At 47.6% G+C, this 25534-nt stretch overlaps 1 protein-coding gene across 2 annotated transcripts in view; it reads right to left on the minus strand.

Annotated features, from left to right (window-relative positions):
• The window catches only part of ilf2 (interleukin enhancer binding factor 2), a 44281-nt gene extending 19224 nt beyond the window's left edge, over window positions 1–25057 (minus strand). The window contains exons 1-8 of one of the 2 annotated variants that reach the window (XM_080183029.1): window positions 24985–25057; window positions 19400–19456; window positions 19266–19308; window positions 4914–5018; window positions 4243–4320; window positions 3857–3959; window positions 1639–1704; window positions 647–763 (exon numbers count right to left, since the gene is read on the minus strand). In XM_080183029.1, coding sequence (XP_080039155.1) covers window positions 647–763; window positions 1639–1704; window positions 3857–3959; window positions 4243–4320; window positions 4914–5018; window positions 19266–19308; window positions 19400–19456; window positions 24985–24989 — 574 coding nt within the window. In that variant the 5' untranslated portion in view covers window positions 24990–25057. The remainder of the gene's footprint in view (window positions 1–646; window positions 764–1638; window positions 1705–3856; window positions 3960–4242; window positions 4321–4913; window positions 5019–19265; window positions 19309–19399; window positions 19457–24984) is intronic. The other variant, XM_080183030.1, reaches the window with a different exon arrangement.
• Window positions 25058–25534: the final 477 nt, after the last annotated feature.

A 25534-nucleotide genomic window follows, 5' to 3' on the forward strand; every position in this document is an offset into this window, starting at 1 on the left:
AGACGTGCTGGTTAGGGTGCATTGAGGCTGAGTTTAGCATGGATAACGTACCTGAACAGGCGCCAAAGTGTAGCAAATAGGGGATTTTCACAGTAACTTCAATGCAGTGTTAATGTAAGCCTTACTTGTGACAATAACAACTTTAAAAAATAAATTCGCTTCAGAGCGATTAGTTATTAGGCCAACATGTTGATGCTCTGATAGAGTCCGCCAGCCCCTCAGCACCATGGGGAAGGATTCTGAATTTGTTTGAGGGGTTTCCAGTTCGCGACTAAGGCAGAGTCTCTGTTTGGATGAGAGCGGTGCAGCAAACGAACTTTCCTCGGGTAAGATCTGAATTGCAGGGCCAATGGGGAAATCAATTATTGGAGTTTGACTCCCTTTGCCATGATTAAGTACTGGGAAGCTGTGATTGACAAAGAGCTTCCAGTCAACTCACCTGCAATGACATGGGGGTACCTGGAAGGTGGCTGATCTGTTTCCCTTTACGTGGTCTATCAATGAGACTTGCTGCCTTATTTCCAGAGGCAACTGTGTCTGTGGGAACAGTGCGGTGGGAATGTACCGTACGAGGTGAGAAGCTATTGTACAACGTGCGGCATCACACAGGGTGAAAAAGCACGCTGAGGCTTTGAATAATACTTACGGTGGAGCTCTGGGTCAAGCTTGCGTAGGTTGGGCGGGACAGTGGTGATGAGGATTTTGACAGTGGCATCGGGTGAGCTGATCTCAAAGCCTGTCTCATTGGTGATCATAGTGAGAACTGGAAGCAAATGAAGCAGGGGGTTAATTTGAATGCTTGTTACTGCAAGCATCACAACTATACTGAGTACATGAGTAATAACCCCTGGGTGGATACCAATCCTAACTTCCAGCATCGAGCCACTGGAGCTGCACTAGTCCCCATCATGCCTCGGCTATAGCATGTAATTGGTGGCAGCAGCGATAACACACTAATAAATAAACCTTTCTCCCGAGTGTCTGGAGGTTTCTTCCTCAAGCCGAGCGGTATTAAAAGCAAATTACTGCGGATGCTGGAATCTGAGACCAAAAGAGAAAATGCTGGAAAATCTCAGCAGGTCTGGCAGCATCTCTAAGAGAGAAAAGAGCTGACACTTAGAGTCCAGCTGACCCTTTGTCAAAGCTTTCGCCTAGTGGTATGATAGCCTGACCATTCATCCAGAAACTCAGCTAATGTTCTTGGGACCCGGGTTCGAATCCCGCCACGACAGATGATGGAATCCGGATTCAATAAAAAATATCTGGAATTAAGAATCTACTGATAACCCATTGTTAGAAAACCCATCTGGTTCCCTTTAGGGAAGGAAATCTGCCGTCCTTGCCCCGGTCTGGCCTTCATGCGACTCCAGAGCCACAGCAACGTGGTTGACTCTCAATTGCCCCTCTGAAACGGCCTAGCAAGCCACTCAGTTGAAGGGCAACTAGGGATGGGCAATAAATGCTGGTCCAGCCAGGGATACCCATGTTCCACGAATGAATTTAAAAATGTACTCTCAATGACAAAAACAGCTAATCAGCAACACATCCACCCGCCCCTGCCAATCAACTCGATAATCAAATACAGGAACAAGAACTCGTAAAATGGCAAAGCAAAGTGAGGGTTAATCAAATACTCACTTTCAGAGGGTTCCTGGGCTCGCAGGGTCTCTGCCACTTTGTTACCCAGAGCAGCAACTGCTTCCACTGAAGGCAAAGAGGGGAAAAGAAAACACACAATTATATTTTACCCAAGTATGGTGTTCGGAGCAGGGGTTACATATACGAATGGCACCTACAACCCAGAATCCAAAAGTCAAACTCGTTTCAGCTGCAAGTTCTCCAGTCAACACCAAGAAAACACAATCTGGTGGAGTGGTGCCATGACAATAATCTCTCCCTCAATGTCAGTAAAACTAAGGAGACGGTCATCGACTTCAGGAAGTGTAGTGAGAACATGTCCCTGTCTACATCAACAGGGATGAAGCAGAAATAGTCGAAAGCTTCAAGGTTTTAGGTGTCCAAATCACCAACAACCTGTCCTGGTTCCCCTCATGCCGACGCTATAGATAAGAAAGCCCAACAAATGCCTCTACTTCCTGATAAGACGAAGGAAATTTGGCACGTCTGCTTCTACACCCCTAGCTATGACTGTAACACTACATTCTGCATCTGCTCCTTTCCTACCCTATGAATGGTATGCTTTGTCCATATAGTGCGCAAGAAACAATAGTTTTCACTGTATACTAATATACATGACAATAATAAATTGAATCAAAATGAAAACATCTAACATTAGATCCAAGGTAAGAAACATTAAAGTTTATTTATTAGTGTAACGAGCAGGCTTACATTAACACTGCAATGAAGTTGTTGTGAAAATCCTCTGGTCACCACACTGTTCAGGTACACTGAGGGAGAATTTAGCACAGTCAATGCAGTAAATGTACTTTATTTCCTCTGACTAATTTATGGGAAGGTCCCAGTATTTTTCCTCGAGCATCTAAGCTTTAGATGGAGGATACAAGTTACGTTAGGAGGAGCGGTGAACAGCAAGTGAGAATGACTGAGCTGGAAGGGAGGATTAGAGATACTGACGGTAATACTGGAAAAATGACAAGGCGTGTGAAGGGTTGCGTGTCAGATGGACAGATATGGTAAATGTGGATTGCTTCAGCGAATTGTGAATAGTGCAGGAAGAGAAAGTGAATTCGCAACAGATCACAGAGGGATTAATTTGTCCAAAGGGCAATAAATTTTTGCAGTAAGCTGCAAATAAGGTCACGGGTGAATAGTACAGGGATTATTTTGAATACGTTTAGATGCAGTCACAGCTGGAGCGAGTTAATGTGACAGAGACACAAGATAAACCTTAAAAAGGCTAATCATTTTTATTTCTCTCCTTCCTTGGACAGCTAAGGTGCTATTCCTGCATGTTGAACTAGATGAACGGATATTCGGGATTGGCTGTTAAACATTGGGATCTTGCTGCTTTCTAAGGGGCTGTATATCCACATTCAGCGAGTGTTTTGATTTCATTTTATTATTGTCACATGTAGTAACCTACAATAAAAAGTATTGTTTCTTGTGCGCTATACAGACCCAGCATACCGTTCATAAAGGAGGAAAGGAGAGGGTGCAGAAAGTAGTGTTACAGTCATAGCTAGGGTGTAGAGAAAGATCAACTTAATTCGAGGTAGGTCCATTCAAAAGTCTGACAGCAGCAGGGAAGAAGCTGTTCTCGAGTTGGTTGGTATGTGACCTCAGACTTTTGTATCTTTTTCCCAATGGAAGAAGGTGGAAGAGAGAATGTCCGGGGTGCATGGGGGGTCCTTGATTATGCCGGCTGCTTTTCCCCGAGGCAGCAGGAAGTATAGACAGAGTCAATGGTTGGGAGGCTAGTTTGCGTGATGGATTGGGCTACATTCATGGCCCTTTATAGTTTCTTGCAGTCTTGGGCAGAGCAGGAGCCCATACCAAGCTGTGATACAACCAGAAAGAATGCTTTCTATGGTGTATCTGTAAAAGTTGGTGAGAGTTGTGGCTGACATGCCAAATTTCCTGTGTCCTGTTTGAATCTTGTAATTGGGAAAAGTTCTGCTAATTCTTTTCACTATAATTTAATTGTGTTCTTAAGTAAACTTGATTTCAATAAAAGCTCCCTAGTAGGTCACTGAAATCATACCTGGAATGAAACACCTTCTGCTGATTTGAATGCCAAAATCAAATTTAAGACTTAGGATCTAAGCTAGCTTCACAAAACACTTTGGAGTTTCTGGATGGGTCTTAACGGTACATATTTAGTACAACTGCAGAATAACTGGATGGGACACTGCCCTGCTTGGTTTACAACACTCACAGGTTGGTAAGATCTTCAGGATGACGACAAGGTCAGCGACGTTGTGGCCGGTCATCATCGTCCCCTTCTTGTACGAGCCAACCTGGCGCACTTCCTCGATTTGCTTTAAGGGTGGAAGACAAAAAGGGAAAATTAATGGGGCCACTTTTGAAGAGAATCTCACCAATGCAGTTGGTGATGCCAAATAAACTAAGACAGTGAACTAAGGAGACCAAATCTGCGCACAATACTCTAGGCGTGGCCTCATCAAGGTACAATAGCAGCAAGACATCCCTGCCCCTGCATCCCAATCCTCCCGCTATGAAGGCCAACATACCATTTGCCCTTTTTACTACCTGCTGCACTTGCGTGCTCACCTTCAGAGATATATTGTTCGCTTAACTTACCACTTCAAAGTTGCCCGGAGCCACGATCAGATTGTCGATTACGTTGTTGATCTTGGTAACCAAGGAGAGTATGGAGGCCTAGGAAACAGGAATAGCGACAGTGCTATTAACAGAGTAACTGCACCGCAGCTTTAATCCACATGTTTGTATCAAATTGCTTTCCAGGGGTAAACAGCCTGCCGCTTGGCCACACTGGCAAAGAGGTTCTCAAGATCCTGGCTGCTCCTGGGGTGAGGGGGGCAACCGCGCAAGGACCAGGAAGCCAGTTTTCAGCCGCCTGACTCCTGGAAATAACATTAGCAACGCTGCGGGCCCTCGAATACTGCCAAAGTGTTACTTGTCAGCAATTTACCCAAGCCCTGGATGGAGCGATCAGGGGGACTAACTTGCAAGGGAAACTGAAGAGACATTTCCTACCCCAGGAGTTCATAACAAAGTATAAGGAGTCAACATGCACTGCAGGTTTAGGACAGTCATTGGTCCAACACTGTTTGGCGATATGGTGAACCAGAGATTGATAGTTCTACATGAGTTCCCAAACGCAAATGTTGACGAGTGAAACACCATTGTGGTAAACCACTTCCCCAAGCAATTGGGTAGTTGACCTTTCAAAACCCAGTTCGAACACTTGCTTTATCAGAGGTGTGCATCAACACTTCCTGCTCCCTTACCTGTTCGGATGGAGTTGGGGACAGATCCTGGTTTCGTTTCAACAGGGCCTCACTCAGAGTTGTTTCGTCAGGTGCAGGCTTGACCCGGGGAAAGGCCATCTCGCACTGTGAAGGGGAAGAACACAACACACACCCGTTTGGAATAGCAAACAAATTTCAGCAGCACAAATTGTTTCAATCTTATCAGATTTGAGAACACAGCATAAACTCCTAATCAAAAACAGAAACTGCGACATCTACAAATCCAAAACACACTTGGAAGGAACTTTTACACTCAGGACAGTGAAAGTGGAGTCATAGTGAACAGAGTGGTGAAGGCAGCATTTAGCATGCCTGGTTTCATCGGTCAGAACATTGAATACGGGAGTTGGGACATCTTGTTGCAGTTGTGCAAGACATTGGCAAGGCCACACTTTGAATATTGTGTACTGTTGTGTTCACCCTATTATAGAAAGGATATTATTCAACTAGAAAGACTGCAGAAGAGATTTATTAGCATACTACCAGGACTTGATAGTTTGTTTATAAGGAGTGGCTGGATAGACTGGGACTTTTTTCTCTGGGGCGTAGAAGGCTGAGGGGCAGCACAGTAGCACAGTGGTTAGCGCTACTACTTCACAGCGCCAGGGACCCGAGTTCGATTCCCAGCTTGGGTTACTGTCTGTGTGGAGTCTGCACGGGTTTCGTCTGGGTGCTCCAGTTTCCTCCCAGTCTGAAAGACGTGCTGGTTAGGGTGCATTAACTGGAACAGGTGCCAGAACGTGGCAAGTAGGGGAGTTGCAGTGTTACTTCATTGCAGTGTTAACATAAACTTAACTTGTGACTAATAAATAAATTTTAACTAGAATTCTATAAAATAACGAGGGACATAGATCAGTTAGATAAATAATATCTTTTCCAAAGGTAGGAGAATCTAAAGCTAGAGGGCAGAGATTTGAAGTGCGAGGGGAGATATATAGAAGTGTCCAGAGGGGCAATTTTTTCACGGAGGATGGTGAGTGTCTGGAACGAGCTGCCAGAGGTAGTAGTAGAGGCGGGTACAATTTTACCTTTTAAAAAGCATTTAGACAGTTACATGGGTACGATTGGTATAGAGGGATATGGGGCAAATGCAGACAATTGGGACTAGCTTAGGGGTTTAAAAAAGGCGGCATGGACAAGTTGGGTTGAACTGTCAGTTTCCATACTGTAAACCTCGATGACTCTACATGTGGCAGACTCCCAGAGGGGTTCTGGGTCAACAGAGCCCTTAAAAAAGAGAGGTGCTGAGTATCTGCTGAAAAAGGATTTTAAGAGTCAGTGACAAGTGCTTCATTTGTGCAAATCTGTAGATGGCATCAAATTAGAAGGCAAAGTGAGTACCTGGGAGCAGCAAGTTACAGAAGGGAAGATGGAGAGAGTACAATTATGGCAGACAGGAGTTTCAAAGGATAGATTTCTGGCGACTAAGGGACGAGGGTGACACGTTGGCCCAGTGGCTAACACTGCTGCCTCACAGCAGTGACCTGGGTTCGATTCTCAGCTTGGGTTACTCTATGTGTGGAGCTTGCATGTTCTCCACGTGTCAGCGTGGGTTTCCTCTGGGTGCTCCGGTTTCCTCTCTCATTCTGAAAGATGCGCTGGTTAGGGTGCATAGATCCAAACAGGTGCCCCTTACTTGTGACTAATAAATAAACTTTACTTCAGGAAAAATGCCCAGAGGGTGGTGGGTGTTAAAGCTTGTTTGTTAGTCACAAGTCAGCTAACATTCACACTGCAATGAAGTTACTGTGAAAATCCCCCAGTTCCACACTCCTGTGCCTGTTCGGGTACACTGAGGGAGAATTTAACACGGCCAACGTACTCAAACCAGCACGTCTTTCAGACTGTGAGAAGAAACTGGAGCATCCAGAAGAAACTCATGCAGACACGGGGAGAACGTGTAAACTCAACACAGACAGTGACCCAAGCTGGGAATTGTACCCGGGCCCCTGGCGCTGTGAAGCAGCAGTGCTAACCCACCGTTACACACTGTCTGGAATTCACTGTGGAAGTTGGTGATTTAGGCTGAAAAGCTTAGCTAATTGAACAAGTATCTGGATCTGAAGTGCTGTCACCTGCGAGGCTATGGGCCAAGCCAGTGGGATTAGAACGAGTGGTTCTAATCCCACTCTTTTGTGGCTAGCAGACAGGATGGGCCCAACATCCTCTTCTCGCACTGTAACATTTCTATGGTTTCAGGTGGGGAAGTGGGAGCTCGCCTAGATTTGAGTTCCAAAGACAAGTTGGAATACCTTATTAAAGATGACATAGAAACCAGAAGCAGGAGTAGGCCATTCAGCCCTCTGACCTGCTCTGCTGTTCATTTTAAACATCGAATTTAATATCCTGATTCCCTCTTCATATCCCTTTGATCCTCGAGCCCCCTGGAGCTATACCTCAGTCACTGAGGGGTGCTGAGTGCCCAGACACACAGACAGGGACAAAATGCCATCACCAAGGCTAACTGCCGCGGGGAGCTGGACCACAAAAGGAAGAAAGCTGCTAATCATCAGCCATACTGAGCTTTGGTTAGACCAAGTGCAGCACAGCTCTGGGCAACTCCAGAAAAACAAACAGAACAGCCTTGGAGCGAGTGAGTCACCGATTCACCACAATGACACCAGAGCTGACAGAGAATAATCCTGAGGAAAACGCAACAGAAATCGTGACATTCGAAAGCCACTTGGATTTCCACTTGGGAGTGCTGTAAACTACAAGGCTCTGAGCCGAGAGTTAGAAACTGGAGAACATCTTCTCGTGGTGTAGGTCTGATGGACCAAGCAGTTTCCTTCAGTGCTGTAAACTCTTGTTTCTTGACTTTCTCAAAGTAAAGTTTATTCATTAGTCACATGCAAGGCTTACATTAATACTGCAATGAAGTTACTGTGAAATTCCCGTAGCTGCCACACTCCAGAGCCTGTTTGGGTACACGGAAGGAGAATTTAATACGGCCAATCCACCTAATCCGCACATCTTTGGACACTAAGGGACAATTTAGCATGGCTAATCCACCTAACCCGCACATCTTTGGACTCGAAGAGACAATTTAGAACATAAGAAATAGGAGCAGTAGGCGGCCACCTAGCTCCTCGAGCCTGCCCCGCCATGCAACAAGATCATGGCTGATCTGAAGTGGATCAGTTCCACTTTCCCGCTTTCTCCCCCTAACCCTTAATTCCCTTGTCCATCAGAAACCTATCTACCTGTGACTTAAATATATTCAGCGAGGTAGCCTCCGCCACTTCAACGGGCAGAGAATTCCAGAGACTCACTACCCTTTGAGTGAAGAAGTTCCTCCTCAACTCTGATCTAAACTGCGCCCCTCTCCTTATTTTGAGGCTGTGCCCTCTAGTTCTGCTATCCTTTCTAAGCGGGAAGAATCTCTCTACCCTATCTAGCCCCTTCGTTATCTTATATGTCTCTATAAGATCCCCCCTCAGCCTTCTAAACTCCAATGAGTACAGACCCAGTCTATTCAATCTCTCCCCATAGGCTAACCCCCTCATCTCCGGTATCAGCTGAGTGAACCTTTTCTGCACTCCCTAGTTCGGCTAATCCACCCTAACCTATGCATCTTTGGACCCTCAGGAGCAATTTAGCATGGCCAATCCAACCAACCTGCACATCTTTGGACTGTGGGAGGAAATTCATGCAGACATAGGGAGAACTCTGCACAGATACTGACCCAAACCAGGAATTGACCATGTCGCTGGCACTTTGAGGCAGCATTGCTAACCACTGTACCACCATGCCTTCCGTGTTCACAAAGGTGAGGGGTGATCTGTTTGAGATGGCCAAAATGATTTGGTAGCTGGGGGCAGGATCCAGAAAAGGATGCTTATCAATGAGACCTAGAGTTAAATCAGGAAGTACTTATTCATACCGAGGGCTAACACTGGAAAAAGGCTCTGGATATCGAAGACTGGAATCTCTAAGGGTATTTAGGGGATAATGTGTAAAGGGTAGGGGGCAGCAGGCGGCGGCGGCAGTTAAAAGGAAATTAGAAACGATGTAACTCACGAACAGGCACTGAATCTTAAATATCCTTCAATAAGCAAAATGCTGCAGATGCTGGCATTCAAAACAAGAACAGAGGACCCTGGAAAAACTTAGCATAGAGTCAGGGAGACCGACAGCACAAAAAAAAAGGCCCTTCAGCCCACTGAGTCTGCGCCAGTCAAAGACAAACCACCCAACTATTCTAATCCCATTTTCCAGCACTTGGTCCACAGCCCTGCCATTGCAACTACACATCGAGATGCTTCTTAAATGTTATGAGGGTCTCTGCCTCCACCAGTCTTTAAGGCAGTGAGTTCCAGACTCCCACCATGCTCTGCGTGAAAAATCTCAAGTTCTTACACATCTTGATCCTAATCTATCCTTACAGTTGTCTCGAGCTGCATCTCCCTACGGTGCAGGGGAGGGGGTCGCCCACATGATGCCAGTGGGTGCACAAAGATGTGCCTTGAGCAAGGCTGAAAGTAACCACACAGACTGAGAAGCAGGAGGGAAGGAATTCCATTAGTTCCTGTGCAGGGAGGATTAGCCATTGCTCGTTAACTAACCATTTTTGGACCACACACACGGGAATTTTTTTCAAAATTCATTCGTGGGACATGGGTGTTGCTGGCTGAGCCAGCATTTATAGCCCATCCCTAGTTGCCCTTGGAGGGGCAGATGAGAGTCAACCACATTGCTGTTGCTCTGGAGTCACACATAGGCCAGACCGGGGTAAGGATGGCAGATTTCCTTCCCTAAAGGGAACCAGATGGGTTTTTCTGACAATGGATCATCAGCAGATTCGTAATTCCAGATATTTTTTATTGAATTCAAATTCCACCATCTGCCACGGCAGGATTCGAACCTGGGTCCCCAGAACATTTGTGGAGTTTCTGGATTAATAGTCTAACAATAGTATCACTAGGCATTGCTTCCGCCACTTGCAACAAGTAGAACACAAAGCAGGAGGTCTGCAGTATCTGTAAAGAGAGAAAATGGAGCGAATGTTTCGGAACCTTGTGAGACAGGGGCAAAAGGACTTGAAACTCTGGTTCTCTGCTTTCTCCCCACACTGATGCTGCAACACCTGCTGAGTTTTTCCAGCATTCTGTGTTATATATTCTTAGTTAGATGTAGCCTGGTATGGAGGGCATTAGCAATGAGGTGAGGCTGGAGAAACTTGGTTTGTTCTCACTGGAACGATGAAGGTTGAGGGGTGACCAGATAGAAGTCTACAAGGTTATGAGGGGAATGGACAGGGTGGATAGTCAGAAACTTTTTCCCAAGGTAAAAGAGTCAATTACCCGGGGGAATAGGTTTAAGGTGCAAGGGGCAAAGTTTAAAGGAGATGTACGAGGCAGGTATCTTGCAGAAGGTGGTGGGTGTCTGGAACTCGCTGCTGGGGGAGGTAGTGGAAGGAAATATGATAGTGAATTTTATGGGGTGTCTGGACAAATACATGAATAAGATGGAAATAGAGGGATATAGTCCGCAGAAGGGTGAAGGGTTTTAGTTCATTCAGGCAGCATAGTTGGTGCAGGCTTGGAGGGTCGAAGGGCTTGTTCCTGTGTTGTAATTTTCTCTGTTCTTTGATCCCTTTCCCATCCACCTTTTGGAAGAACTGTTATTGAACTAGTCCAGACTTTATCTTTTTAATCACCTTCTACACTTCCTCTTATGCCCACAGCTTCACGTGACATCAGTGACATTATAAGTGGGCCATTTTGCCCCTTGAGCTTACTCTGTTAGTCACAACCTCTCATTGCCCTGGGTTTCTTTAATGCATCAAAATCTAACCTTCAGAGTCTTGGATATACTTATCAAATTGACACCCAGCACTCTCCAGCGTACAGGATTCTGAAGATTCACAATCTGTTTGGTCAAGAAATTCCTCCTCATCTCTATCATGGAATTCCTTCAGAGCAGAGAGGCCATGTGGCCCATCGAGTCTACACTGACCCTCAGGGTATCCAATCCAGTCCTCTCCTCTTCCCTATCTCCATGACCTTCGCACATTTACCATGGCTAATCAGCCCAACTTAAACATCTTTGGATTGCAAATGCTCCACTCTAAACAATCAACCCATTATTCTGAGACTGTGACCTCCATGTTCAAGACAACATAAGAACATAAGAAATAGGAGTAGGAGGAGGCCATCTAGCCCTTCGAGCCTGCCCCGCCATTCAGTAAGATCATGGCTGATCTGAAGTGGATCAGTTCCACTTTCCCGCTTTCTCCCCATAACCCTTAATCCCCTTGCCTACCAAAAACCTATCTACCCGCGTCTTAAATATATTTAGCGAGGTAGCGTCCACCACTTCAACGGGCAGAGAATTCCAGAGATTCACCATCCTTTGAGTGAAGAAGTTCCTCCTCAACTCTGTTCTAAACCGCACCCCCCCCCCTTATCTTGAGGCTGTGCCCTCTAGTCCTGCTGTCCTTTGAGCGGGAAGAACCTCTCCACCTCGACCCTATCCATCTCCTTCATCATCTTATACGTCTGAATAAGATCTCCCCTCATCCTTCTAAGCTCCAACGAGTACAAGCCCAGTCTATTCAGCCTCTCTTCATAGTTCAATCCCCTCAACTCCGGTATCAGCCTAGAGAACCTCCTCTGCACTCCCTCCAAGGCCAAAATATCCTTGCGCAAGTGCAGCGACCAAAACTGCACATAGTACTCCAGCTGCGGCCTCACCAGTGCCCTGTACAGTTGCAGCAAGACCTCCCTACTTTTATATTCAATCCCCCTCGCTATGAAGGCCAGCATCCCATTTGCCTTCCTGATCACCTGCTGCACCTGTAGGCTGGGTTTTTGCGACTCATGCACAAGGACCCCCAGGTCCCTCTGCACCGTAGCATGCTGCAGCTTTTCGCCCTTTAAGTAGTAGTCCCTCCTCCTATTATTCCTGCCAAAGTGAATAACCTCATACTTGTATTCCATCTGCCAGGTCCTCGCCCACTTGCTCAGCCTATCTAGATCCCTCTGCAGACTTTCTACACCCTCCGCACAATTTGCTTTTCCACATATCTTTGTGTCATCAGCAAATTTCGACACCCTACACTCAGCTCCCTTCTCCAGATCATCTATATAAATGGGAAATAGCTGAGGCCCCAGCACCGATCCCTGGGGCAATCCACTAGACACCAACCGCTAATCTGAACAGCACCCATTGACACCTACTCTCTGCCTCCTATTTGACAGCCAATCCTCTATCCACACTAACACCTTACCCCCAACTCCATGCCCCCTCACCTTCTGTAACAACCTTTTGTGTGGCACCTTATCAAATGCCTTCTGAAAATCGAGAAACACCACATCCACCGGTTCCCCTCTGTCCACGCACTAGACACATCCTCATAGAATTCCAATAAATTCGTCAGACACGACTTCCCCTTAACGAATCCGTGCTACGTCTACTCTATCAAACAATTCTTCTCAAGGTGCCTCACTATTTCTTCTTTGATGACGGATTCAAGCATTTTTCCTACAAGACGTTAAACTAACCAGCCTATAATTCCCTGCCTTTTGCCAGCTACCCTATTTAAACAGCAGCGTAACATTAGCCGTTTTCCAATCTTCCGGCACTTCCCCAGAATCCAGCGAGGTTTGGAAAATAATCACTAAAGCATCCACTATCACCTCCGCCATTTCCTTCAGAACCCTGGGATGCATTCCATCCGGTCCTGGGGACTTGTCCACCATCAGTCCCACTAGTCTGTCGAGCACTACCTCTCTAGTGGCAGTGATCTCATTCAGGCCCTCAACTCCTACCATCCTTCTATCGTTAATACCCGGCAAACTATTCGCGTCCTCCTCCGTGAAGACCGAAGCAAAAAACTTCTTTAAGGCCTCAGCCATTTCCTCATCCCTCACCACTAAATCCCCCCTCTCATCCTCTAAGGGTCCAACATTCACCCTAGCCTGCCTCCTCCTCTTTACGTATTTATAAAAACTCTTACTATCCTTTTTTATATTTAGAGTTCGACAAGCCTCTTAAGAATTCTATGACTCAATAAGATCACCTGTAATTATTTTAGGAAACGTACGTCTGGGTCTGTTTAATCTCTCTGCACAGGACAATCCCAGTAGGAACCTTTGTGCCCCCTTTCTTCTTTAGGGAAGGAGACCAAAACTCTACGCCGTATTCCAGGTGTGGTCTCACCAAGGCCCTGTATAATTGCAGTAAATTCTCACACTCCAATATGTTTACGTAAACACCATTTCTTTTCCTGAATTGTATATTGGGCCTGCATATTGACCTTGTGATTCCTGCATAAGGGACACGCAGACACACTGGATACCAACACCATTGCCTGCCTTTCGATTTTTTTCCTAACAAAGTAGTTTGTCAAATTTCTCCACACTATCTTCCACCCGTCATGTCCTTGCTCTTCATTTGAACCGTCTACATTCCTCTGCAGCCTCCACGCATCCTCTTCACAGCTTGCCTTCCCACTTAACATTGTATTGCCTGCAAACTTGGATTTGATCCTGTCTGAATAGATGAGGCCCCAGCACCAATTCTTGTGGTACCAGCCAGTCAATCTATAAACGCTCTACTTATTCCTACTCCCTGCCTTCTGTCTGCTAACTAATCCTCTACCCATGCGAATACACAAGCCCACTCCTACTAGCCTCAGTTTTATAGAATAACTTCTTGTCCTATATGAAATGCTCTCTGAAGATGCAAATACACTGTAGCTATTGATTCCCCCTTACCCACTCTGCCAGATACAAAGTGCTCGTAACACGTTTGTCAAACAGCACTTAAAGGACACTTTGACAAAGGGTCACCTGGGCTCGAAACGTCAGCTCTTTTCTCTCCTTACAGATGCTGCCAGCCCTGCTGAGATTTTCCAGCACTCTTTCTTTTGGCTCCTTAATGTTTGATAAGCCGAGGTTGATTCTACCCTCCCCATCAGATGATGAATTTCCAGGTGCTGATACCACAACCCTATTAATCGATTCTGGCATTTTTCAAATGGGCAAATGGCCTCCTGAACTACGAGGGGAAGCTGAACAAATTAGGCTTGTTTTCTCCAGAACAACAGAGGCTGAGGGGAAGACCTGATACAAGTCTATAAAATGAGAGGCACAGATAGGGTTGCCAGTCAGAATCTCCATCGAGTTGAAATGTTTAATACCAGGGGGCACGCACTTAAGGCAAGAGGGGGAAGCTCAAAGGAGATGCGAGGAGCAGGTTTTTTACTTCACACAGAGTGGTGAGTGTCTGGAATGTGCTGCCAGGGGTGGTGAGGCAAGCAGATACAATAGGGCTGTTTAAGGGGCTTTTAGATCAACACATGAATATGGAAAGAATAGAGGGATAGGGAGCAAGGGCAGACAGAAGGGATTAGTTTAATTCGGCGTCACGTTCAGCACAGCATAGTGGGCCAAAGGGCCTGTTCCTGTGCTGTACTGTTCTGTGTATTGCACAAGTTTGTGATTTTTGTTAACGCTTTTGGGCTAATGGCCTGTAGTCCTCTGCATCGTCACTACCTGGGGCAGCACGGTGGTTAGTGCTGCTGCCTCACAACACCAGGACTCGGGTTCGATTCCCAGCTTGGGTCACTGTCTGTGTGGAGTCTGCACATTCTCCCGTGTCTGCGTGGGTTTCCTCCGGGTGCTCTAGTTTTCTCCCACAGTCCGAAAGACGTGCAGGTTAAGGTGCATTGGGCGTGTTAAATTCTCATTCAGTGTTACTCGAACAGGTACCGGATTGTGGCAACTAGGGGAATTTCAAAGTAACTTCATTGCCGTGTTAATGTAAGCAGACTTGCGACACTAATAAATAAACTTTACACCCTTTATTGAAAAGCTGTTTTGTGTTTAACTTCCAAATCCACAGCGACTGCGCCAGAATCTAGATTATCAATGCATTCTGTTTCTCTGCAGTCAACACTCCCAAAAGCTTAAGATGCAGCCAGGCACGGAGGATCTGACAGCTTTCAGTCCCATCTATTCATCTCCTACTATTTCTTTACTAGTCCTCTACGCTCATTACTCAGGTTCCCCACTATTTCTGCAGCTTCTGTGTCTTCTAGCGTCACACAGTGTTTAATATGGTGAGCACTTGCAGACCGCCAAAGATTTCTCCTATTGCTGCCTCAAAAGGCACTAGAGTGGACTTTCGTCATGTCTTTTTATGTTGATGCTGTTTTAGTCGAGATTTCAGGTGACCCAGGGTCCAGAACCTGAGCCACTGAATCCTGCTCCTCAAGACCCAATCATTCTTGGACCTGAAGGTGTGTTCTCCAGTGAGGCTGATGAAGTTAGCCCAATCCATCACGCAAACCAGCCTCCCATCCATTGACTGTCTACACTTCCCGCTGCCTCGGAAAAAGCAGCCAGCATAATTAAGGACCCCACGCACCCCGGACATTCTCTCCTCCACCTTCTTCCGTTGGGAAAAAGATACAAAAGTCTGAGGTTACGTACTGACTGACTCAAGAACAGCTTCTTCCCTGCTGCCGTCAGACTTTTGAATGGACCTACCTTGCACTAAGTTGATCTTTCTCGACACCCTAGCTATGACTGTAACACTACATTCTGCACCCTCTCCTTTCCTTCTCTATGAATGGTATGTTCTGTCTGTACAGCATGCAAGAAACAATACTTATCACTGTTTCTAATAATAAGTAGATAATAAACAATAATAAATCAAATCAAAAGGACTTAGCAATGTAAACACCAGGAGCAGGCTTGTCTGGCTTCCCACAGTTTAAAAGCAGCTGGTGCTGCCCAGTATTAAAACATGCTGATCAGTGGAGCCACCAGCGTCGAGAAATTGCCCATTAAGCAAAAGAAATGCCAGCATTTACATAAAGTCTTACAAAACATCAAAATGTTTCAAAGTGTTCCCCATTAAATCAATAGCTCTCAGAATTCAATGGCCAACGAGACCCCAGAGCAAAAAGAAATGCTTGATCTGCATTGTGCATGTTAACTGGTGGAGGAACAATGGGTAGATAGCTCCTTACTCCTTTGCTAACAGACACCTTGACTCTTTAAGTGTCCTTTTGAACAAATGGAGGAGCTGCCGTGGTTTAAGCTTTGTCTTGTCTGAGGGGCAGCCTGCCCAGCAAAGCAGCACGCCCTCCATACTGCAGCTTCTGTCTAAGTATCACGCTCAAGCCCTGACATCAAAAACAGAATCACAACATTCCCAAACTGGTGCCCATGGGTGGAGGGGTGTGTGCGTGTGCTTACATTACGCCCAACAGTAGAATATAACAAATTTGCGGAGGTTACAGAGCGGATCCACAGTTCCCAAGCTGCATGGGCAACTCAACATCCCTTTGATTTGATTTATTGTCACATGTATTGGGTAAGTATTGTTTCTTGTGTGCTTTCCAGACAGAACATGCCAGAACACAAAGGAGAGAAGGAAAGTGTAAGAAATGTCACAAGGAAGGCTTACATTCATACTGCAATGAAATTACTGTGAAAATTCTCCAGTTGCCACACTCCGGCACCTGCTCAGGTACACTGAGGGAGAATTTGGCACAGCCAACGCACCCTAATCAGCCTGTCTTTCGGACTGTGGGAGGAAACCCATGCAGACATGGGGAGAATGTGCAAACTCCACATGGACAGTGACCCAAATTGACACATATTGCTGTGGCTCTGGAGTCACAGTAGGCCAGACCAGGGTAATGACGGCAGATTTCCTTCCCTAAAGGGAACCAGGTAGGTTTTTCCAACAACGGGTTGTCAGTAAATTCTTAATTCCAGAATATTTTTACTTGAATTCAAATTCCACCATCTGCTGTGGCGGGATTCAAACCTGGGTCCCCCAGAACAAAGTATTGCTTCTTGCATGCTACAGAGACAGAACATACCATTCATAAAGTACACAGGGGAAAAGAAAGGTTAAATAGTGTCATAAGTCGGCTTACATCAATACTGCAATGAAGTTACTGTGAAAATCCCCTAGTTAACATAGAACATAGCGCAGAACAGGCCCTTCGGCCCACGATGTTGCGCCGACCAATTAAAAAAGCAATGACCCTCTAACCTAAACCAATCCCCTTCCATCCATAAACCTATCCACGGATCTCTTAAACGCCCCCAAACTAGGCGCATCTACAACTGCAGCAGGCAGGGCATTCCAATCCCTCGCTACCCTCTGGGTAAAGAACCTACCTCTGACATCCGTCCTATAACTACCCTTAATTTAAAGCTATGCCCCCTCATGCTAGCTTTCTCCATCCGAGGAAAAAGGCTATCACCGTCCACCCTATCTAAACCTCTAATCATCTTGTATGTTTCAATAAGGTCCCCTCTTAGCCGCCTTCTTTCTAATGAAAACAACCCCAAATCCCTCAGTCTCTCCTCATAGGACCTTCCCTCCATACCAGGCAACATCCTGGTAAACCTCCTCTGCACCCTCTCCAATGCTTCCACATCCTTCCTATAATGTGGGGACCAGAACTGCACACAATACTCCAAGTGCGGACACACCAGAGTTTTGTACAGTTGCAACATGACGTTGCGGCTCCTAAATTCAATCCCCCTACCAATAAACGCCAAGACACCGTATGCCTTCCTAACAACCTTATCTACTTGATTCCCAACTTTCAGGGATCTATGTACACATACACCTAGTTGCCACACTCTGGAGCCTGTTCAGTACATTGAGAGAGAATTTAGCATGACCAATGCACCTAGCCAGCATGTCTTTTGGACTATGGGAAGAAACGGGGACAAAAAGAACAGGGTGCAGGATAGAGCATTGCAGTCGTAGGTAGGGTGTAGAGAAAGATTAGCTGAATTTAAGGTAGGTCCATTCAAAAGTCTGATGGCAGCAGGGAAGAAGCTGCTCGAGTCAGCTGGCACGTGACCTCAGACTTTTGTATCTTTTTCCCGATGGAAAGTGGTGGAAGAGGGAATGTCCGGGGTGCGTGGGGGTCCGGAATTATGCTGGCTGCTTTTCCCAAGGCAGCGGGAAGTATAGACAAAGTCAATGAATGGGAGGGTGGTTGGCGTGATGGACTGGGCTTCGTTCGCAAGCCTTTGTCGTTCCTTGTGGTCTTGAGCAGAGCAGGAGCCCATACCAAGTTGTCATACATCAGGAAAGAATGCTTTCTATGGGGCATCTGTTAAAAAAAACGCTATTTTCACTGCCGCCTTGCGGGGACTGCATCATTGCCTGACAGAGAGAGACTGACAGCTCCACTCGATGCTCCCAGGTACCCTGTGACACCAATACACAGTACTGAGCTTTAACCGCCCCTATTTCCAGCCATGAATCGATAGAAATCTCACCCGCTCGCACCCCAGGGACTAGAGGACAAAATCTACGCTAACATGCTAGTGCAGCACCAAGGGATGCTGCAGTGGCAGAGGTGCTGTATTTTTGGATGACGGTTTAAAATGAGGCAAAAGATCCCATGGCACGACTCGAAGAGAGGTATCTTGATCATTGACTGAGGCAGATTGTCTGGTTATCACATTGCTGATTGTGGGAGCTTGTGGTGTACAAACTGGTTAACACATTTCCTACAACAGTAACTACACCTCCAAAGAGCTGCACCAGCTTTGCAGACGTCCGGAGGTCACAGCCATAGAAACGTTACAGTGCAGAAAGAGGCCATTCTGCTCATTGTGTCCCATGCCGGCCAAAAACATCACATTCCTTTCTTTATCCATCGATATGCAACAAAAAGCAAAATCACATCACTATAATCTTCCCCTTGGTGAAGAATTTCACATTTCTCCTCCTGAGTCAGGAAGGTGCAGCAACTGACTCTCCCACAGGCTACAGGACGTTTAACAAAAAGAATAAACAAGACATGGCACGGTGGTTAGCACTGCTGCTTCTCGGTGTCAGGGGCCCAGGTTGAATCCCAGCCTTGTCTTCTTCTTCTTCTCCCCACTCCCCCCTCCGACCCCGTGTCTGCGTGGGTTTCCTCTGGGTGCGATGGTTTCCGCCCACAGTCCAAAGATGTGCAGGTTCGGGGGATTGGACATGCTAAATTGCCCTTTGGTGTCCAAAGGTGTGCAGGTTAGGTGGATTAGTCATGCTAAATATGTGGGGTTGTGGGAATGGGCCTGGGTATAGTGCTCTGGAGAGTTGGTGCAGGCTTAATGGGCCAAATGGTCTCCTCCTTTGGGAGCTGCCCGATTGTCCACAGGAGTCATCGGAATAATCAGACGACAGGAGGGGGCAGGGAGAGGTTTACTTGTAACTCTCAACCCCGTATTCCCCACGACCCACTGACTGCACATCTGCCAAAATGCATCACTGAGCCTCAAAACACACAGAATGGATGATGTACTCAAAGGGCTGCTGTAAAATTACACCCAGAACAGAAGTGTCACTACTTACCACATAAAAGTCGAACGGAATGTGAGGGACGAATGGTCTGAACCTGTTTATGTGAACAGATAAAGTTTCAAATTAATAAAATCTGGACTGTGACAGGCAGAATCTAAAACAAACGAGTCTCTCGTGACACGTACCCCCCAACTGGGCCACCCCTTGCGCCAAAACGTCCACGGCCACGTCCTCTGTCGCCTCTGCAATAGAAAGCATACGAATGCGCAGTTAAAATAAATACAAGCTCCATAAGCGAGCAAACATGCAACCCCCGAGCGAAGAGCGTTAAAAGGTGGCCTGTGGCGGGGTGGGTCCAAATTCCTGAATCCTGGATGTGGCCAAAAGTTAGGAAACAAGCCAAGTTCCTGGGATTCAAAAGCAACTTTTTAAGAAGATCAGTCATAAGTGGGGAAAGAAAGACAAATCAAATTCTGGTGGCAGCACAAGCGAGAAGGCAGCAACAGCAGGGACAGGTTACAGAGCATTCCTATCCCAAAAACTCAGAATCAAGAGGGAAGTACAATCTCACCATGTTTACAAACACAACTGAAATCGCTGCACAAATCCCTGATAAAGACACGTGGTTTCGCAGCTCAGTAATATCAGTCTATATTCAACAACATTCTCCAAAGATAATCTACAAGCCTTTTGCGGGTACATTTCCAAAGACACCCTCCAACCTGCACTCAATTTATCATTATCCATCATGGGGAGGCAATGGCCTAGCAGTATTATCGCTAGATCATCAATCCAGAAACTCAGCGAATGTTCACATGGCGATCAGAGGGACAGGAACCATGTACCGGTGCAGGCTTGCTGAGCTAATGGGCCTGTTCCTATCATGTATCGCTCTTTGTTCTGGGGGACCCGGGTTCGAATCCCGCCACGGCAGAGGGTGGAATTAAAATTTAATTTAAAAAATCTGGATCAAGAATCTACTAATGACCTATTGTCGGAAAAACCCATCTGGTTCCCTTGAGGGAAGGAAATCTGCCGGCCATACGCCAGTATGGCCTACACGTGACTCCAGAGCCACACAGCAATGTGGTTGACTCTTAAGTGCTCTCTGAAAGACCTAGCAAGCCACTCAGTTGTGTCAGCATTTAAAGAGGCAGCTCACCACCACTTTCTCCAAGGGCAACTAGGTACAGACAATAAATGCTGGCCAGCCAGTAATGCCCATCCCATGAAGAAATCAAAATAAGCTCCACCCCCTACCACCCTATTCTGTGCTGCAAATGACATGGCCAGTCATCACAGGGCTGGTACTGAACCTGGGACGTTCTGGTTAGATTGTTTAAGTTACACACTGCTCTGACTGTAGACTTGAGATAGGGACAGGAATACTTGAACCCTCCTGAATGCATATGGCAGATCTTCTGCAGTGACACCCTGCCCTGAGGCATTTCATAGAACAGCTCCACTGCCCCACGGTGCTCCAGTCAACCTCCTCCACTGCCCCACGGTGCTCCAGTCAACCTCCTCCACTGCCCCACGGTGCTCCAGTCAACCTCCTCCACTGCCCCACGGTGCTCCAGTCAACCTCCTCCACTGCCCCACGGTGCTCCAGTCAACCTCCTCCACTGCCCCACGGTGCTCCAGTCAACCTCCTCCACTGCCCCACGGTGCTCCAGTCAACCTCCTCCACTGCCCCACGGTGCTCCAGTCAACCTCCTCCACTGCCCCACGGTGCTCCAGTCAACCTCCTCCACTGCCCCACGGTGCTCCAGTCAACCTCCTCCACTGCCCCACGGTGCTCCAGTCAACCTCCTCCACTGCCCCACGGTGCTCCAGTCAACCTCCTCCACTGCCCCACGGTGCTCCAGTCAACCTCCTCCACTGCCCCACGGTGCTCCAGTCAACCTCCTCCACTGCCCCACGGTGCTCCAGTCAACCTCCTCCACTGCCCCACGGTGCTCCAGTCAACCTCCTCCACTGCCCCACGGTGCTCCAGTCAACCTCCTCCACTGCCCCACGGTGCTCCAGTCAACCTCCTCCACTGCCCCACGGTGCTCCAGTCAACCTCCTCCACTGCCCCACGGTGCTCCAGTCAACCTCCTCCACTGCCCCACGGTGCTCCAGTCAACCTCCTCCACTGCCCCACGGTGCTCCAGTCAACCTCCTCCACTGCCCCACGGTGCTCCAGTCAACCTCCTCCACTGCCCCACGGTGCTCCAGTCAACCTCCTCCACTGCCCCACGGTGCTCCAGTCAACCTCCTCCACTGCCCCACGGTGCTCCAGTCAACCTCCTCCACTGTCCCACGGTGCTCCAGACAACCTCCTCCAATGTCCCACGGTGCTCCAGTCAACCTCCTCCAATGCCCCACGGTGCTCCAGACAACCTCCTCCAATGTCCCACGGTGCTTCTTAGACTATCTTAGTACGTCCCATGATGCATCAAAAACATGTTCAGGCAAAATCAGACACCAAAGAAACATCAGCACAAGTGATCAAGATGCAGAGATGGGTTTAAGGATTAGGGTTAGGGTCTCAAAGCCTAACAGCATCCAGACTTGGAACTAGATCACCGCTTCATCATTGTTACCGTGTCAAAAAGATACGATGCCAGCACAGTGGGTGTACTTATACCACATACACTGCAGTGATTTAAAGTGGCAGTGGCTCACCTTAGTATGGGTAATGAGGAATTGAACTAAACCCTGGCTTAGCCAGCGATGCCCACATCCTATATCTGATCTCTTTGCTTAATGATGTTGATTGATATATAAGTATTGGACAGGGCAGCAGGAAAGTTCTCGGTTGCTTTTATCCGTAGCAGTGCAGGGGAACTTGTCATTTAGCGGCTGCAGAATCCTGTGCACAAACGTCTACGTTTTCGATAGTAAATTCTACTTCCAAATTATTGAACTGCATGGAACAGGAATGTTTCCAAGCCTAAACTGAATTCTGATCAAAATCATATTCTGTTCCCAGCTCTGGTCACCTTGCAGCCACGTCTGTGTAGGTTAGAATCATACAATCCCCACAGCGCAGAAAGAGGCCATTCGGCCCACTGAGTACAATCCCACTGAGGCCCTATTCCCATAACCCCGAATATTTACCCTGCTCGTCCCCTTGACAGTAGGGTCAATTTAGCACAGCCAATGCACCCTAACCAGCACGTCTTTCGGACTGTGGGAGGAAACCACTCCGATATGGAGGAGAATGTGCAAACTCCACACAGACAGTGACCCAAGCCCAGAATTGAACCTGGGTCCCTGTGCTGTGAGGCAGCACTGCCACCCAGTATGGAAGTTCACGACACGATCAACTTGCCTAAAAAAGCCATAATTGCTCCGAGGGACATCTTTTTGTGTTCAACCAACAGCAGCTTGATTTCGGGACAACGCAAAAAGGGGCAACTCCCAAAAAGGAGGGGAACGGCCCGAGACATAAGACAAAGCGGAAAGGAAACTTAAAACAGCAAATTAAAATGTGATTAAAGGGGTCAATAATACACCTCGCTCCCTGCAGTACCCAGCAGGCACAACTGTGCCCTCAGACACCACATGCTCCCTTTCCAGGGACACCCGGCCGCGAATATAGCCGCAGGAAAGAGACAGACAGTTGGATTGGATGATCCCCTTGATCACCTGCTGCCTGGAGCTGTCGATGGAAAGCCTGACCAGGCATGAAAGCAATAGGTTGAAATAAATATGCCCCAGTACGATAACTCAAATTGCAACAGATACTTCACGAATAAAGGTCCAGTGGTCTTGCCTCTAATACTCTGGCATTTTATTCAAAAAAATGTTGATGATGCAAGTTGTATTTCTATTCAAAATTTGGTTTTATTCATTCATTCTACTTGAAAATGTTATGGGGAAAACAAAATACTCTGAGGTACCAGGGTTGAGGGACTTTGGTTACATGAAGAGTCTGAAGAAGCCCAGACAGTCCGCCTGACAGCTCAGATGGTTCAGGGAGATTTGATAAGAGACATTCAAGAGGTTTCATTAATAATAATAAACTATTTCCAATGACAAGCCCAGAAAAAATATTACATTGGCAAATGAGCAGGGTTGGGGGGATTGCTTTCTTTTTAAAGAATGCTGCAAGTTGTTGAGATCTCGAAGATGCAGCCTGAAAGGGCGGTGGAATTGAGACTGCGACCAGATAGGCCATGTGGTCTTACTGAAAGGGCCAAACGGCCAGAGGCCGTCCCTACAAACAACAAGGGAGGATTTTTTTTGGTGGGGAGTCCATAGAGAAAACGGGGAAAGCAGAACTGGGATTACAACCAGATGGACAATAAGGGTTCAAAAGGCAAACGGACAGGAGGTTACTCCTACAATCCACTAGAGAACGAGGGAGAGACCAGGGATTTCTTTGGGGGTTGTAAGGAAAGAGGAGGAACCCATGGCATTGATCTGGGATCACAAACGGATGGCCAATATGGGCATGCCAAACGGGCTGGAAGGTCCAAATGGCATGAGGCTGATCCTACAGTTCACCAGAGAGAGAAAAAAAAATTGGGGGTGACAGTTGCAGGAAAGAGGAGCCCAGGGCTCGACAGCCGTTACCAGCTAACATGGGCATACTGGATGGACAAAATAGCTTGTGCCTACTCCTACGATCCAGGAAAATGGTGGGGGAAGGGGAGGGGTACTGGCATTCACTGAAGGGCTAGTCAGGGATGGAAGAGACGAATAGCCAAAAGAAGGGCTAGTAGGTTCTGGAATGGCCAAATGGTCTTAACTGAAGGGCTAGTAAAAACTAGAAGGACTGGATAGCCTTAACTGAAGGACTAGTAGATGCTGGATGGGCTAAAAGGCCTTAACTGATGGGTTAGTAGCAGCTGGATGAGCCAATTGGCGTTCACTGAAGGACTAGTAAGAGCTGGAAGGGCCAAGTGGCATTCACTAAAGGCCCAGTAAGGGCTGAACGATCTTAACTAAAGGGCTGGTAGAGACTGGAAGGACTGAATAACCTTAACTGCAGAACAAATAGGGGCTGGAGGAGCCAAATGGTCTTATCTGAAGGATTAGTTGGGGCTGGATGGGCCGGGTGGCATTCACAGAAGAGCAAGGAAGAGCTGGGAGGGTGAGTAGGGGCTGGAAGGACTAAATGGTCTTGCATAAACAGCTAGTAGGTGCTGGATGGGCCAAATAGCCTTAACTGGAGGACTAGCAGGGGCTGGATGGGCCAAGTGGCATTCACTAAAAGACAAGACAGAGCCAAATGACCTTAACTGAAGGGCTGGTAGAGACTGAAAGAACTGAATACCTTTAACTGAACTAATAGGGGCTGGAAGGGCCAAATGGTCTTATCTAAAGAGCTAGTATGGGCCAGATGGGCCAAGAGGCGTTCACTGAAGGGCTAGTAGGGACTGGAAAGGCCAAATGATCTTGCCTGTAGGGCCAGTAGGTGCTGGGTGGGCCAAAAAGCCTTAACTAAAGGGCTGGCAGGGGCTGGATCGGCCAAGTGGCATTCAGTGAAGGGCAAGTAAGAGCTGTAAGGGCCGAACGGTCTTATCTAAAGGGCAAGTAGAGGCTGGAAGGGCCGAGTGAGCTGCAGGTGTTGCCCCTCAGTGGAACAGGAGGCCCAGAAACAAATGACCGGCACAGACTCCGCACAAAGACTGCTGGAGCCGGGGGGAGGGGACGGTGGCGGCGCCATGAGGAAATCCCCACCCCCGGGGGGTGGGAGAACTCGATCCCCGGGCCTCAGGCCTACTCCCTTCTCCCGGCCTCTCCCTCTCCCAGCCATCTCCCGGCTGATTTTTACCTCATGGTGCCGCCGCTCTGATTCTCTCACCGCCGCTCGGAAACTTCCAGAACAAAAGGCCCAACCGCCAAACCCCCACCTGCCGCCAACGCGCCCCCCTATTGGTCGCCAGCAACCCCACCGCCGGACCACCAATCACCACCCGCCTTACTCAGGCCACTGCCCTGCCGCCACCAATCCCAAACATGGGGCGGGACATGCCCTGACGTCACATTTCACCCCCGGGACGAGAGAGAAAGGCGGGTCGTCTCCACACTCTTAAAGGGCTAGTGCCCCCACAGAGCCCTTAAAGGGCCAGAGACCCACAGTGCCCTTAAAGAGCAAGTGCCCCCACAGAGCCCTTAAAGAGCTAGTGTCCCCACAGAGCCCTTAAAGGGCCAGAGACCCACAGAGCCCTTAAAGGGCTAGTGCCCCCACAGAGCTCTTAAAGGGCCAGAAACCCACAGAGTCCTTAAAGAGCAAGTGCCCCCACAGAGCCCTTAAAGAGCTAGTGTCCCCACAGAGCCCTTAAAGGGCCAGAGACCCACAGAGCCCTTAAAGGGCTAGTGCC

This window comes from Carcharhinus amblyrhynchos, unplaced genomic scaffold (genome assembly GCF_965287045.1).
Source record: "Carcharhinus amblyrhynchos unplaced genomic scaffold, sCarAmb.v2.hapA chromosome_122, whole genome shotgun sequence".
Taxonomy (NCBI): domain Eukaryota; kingdom Metazoa; phylum Chordata; class Chondrichthyes; order Carcharhiniformes; family Carcharhinidae; genus Carcharhinus; species Carcharhinus amblyrhynchos.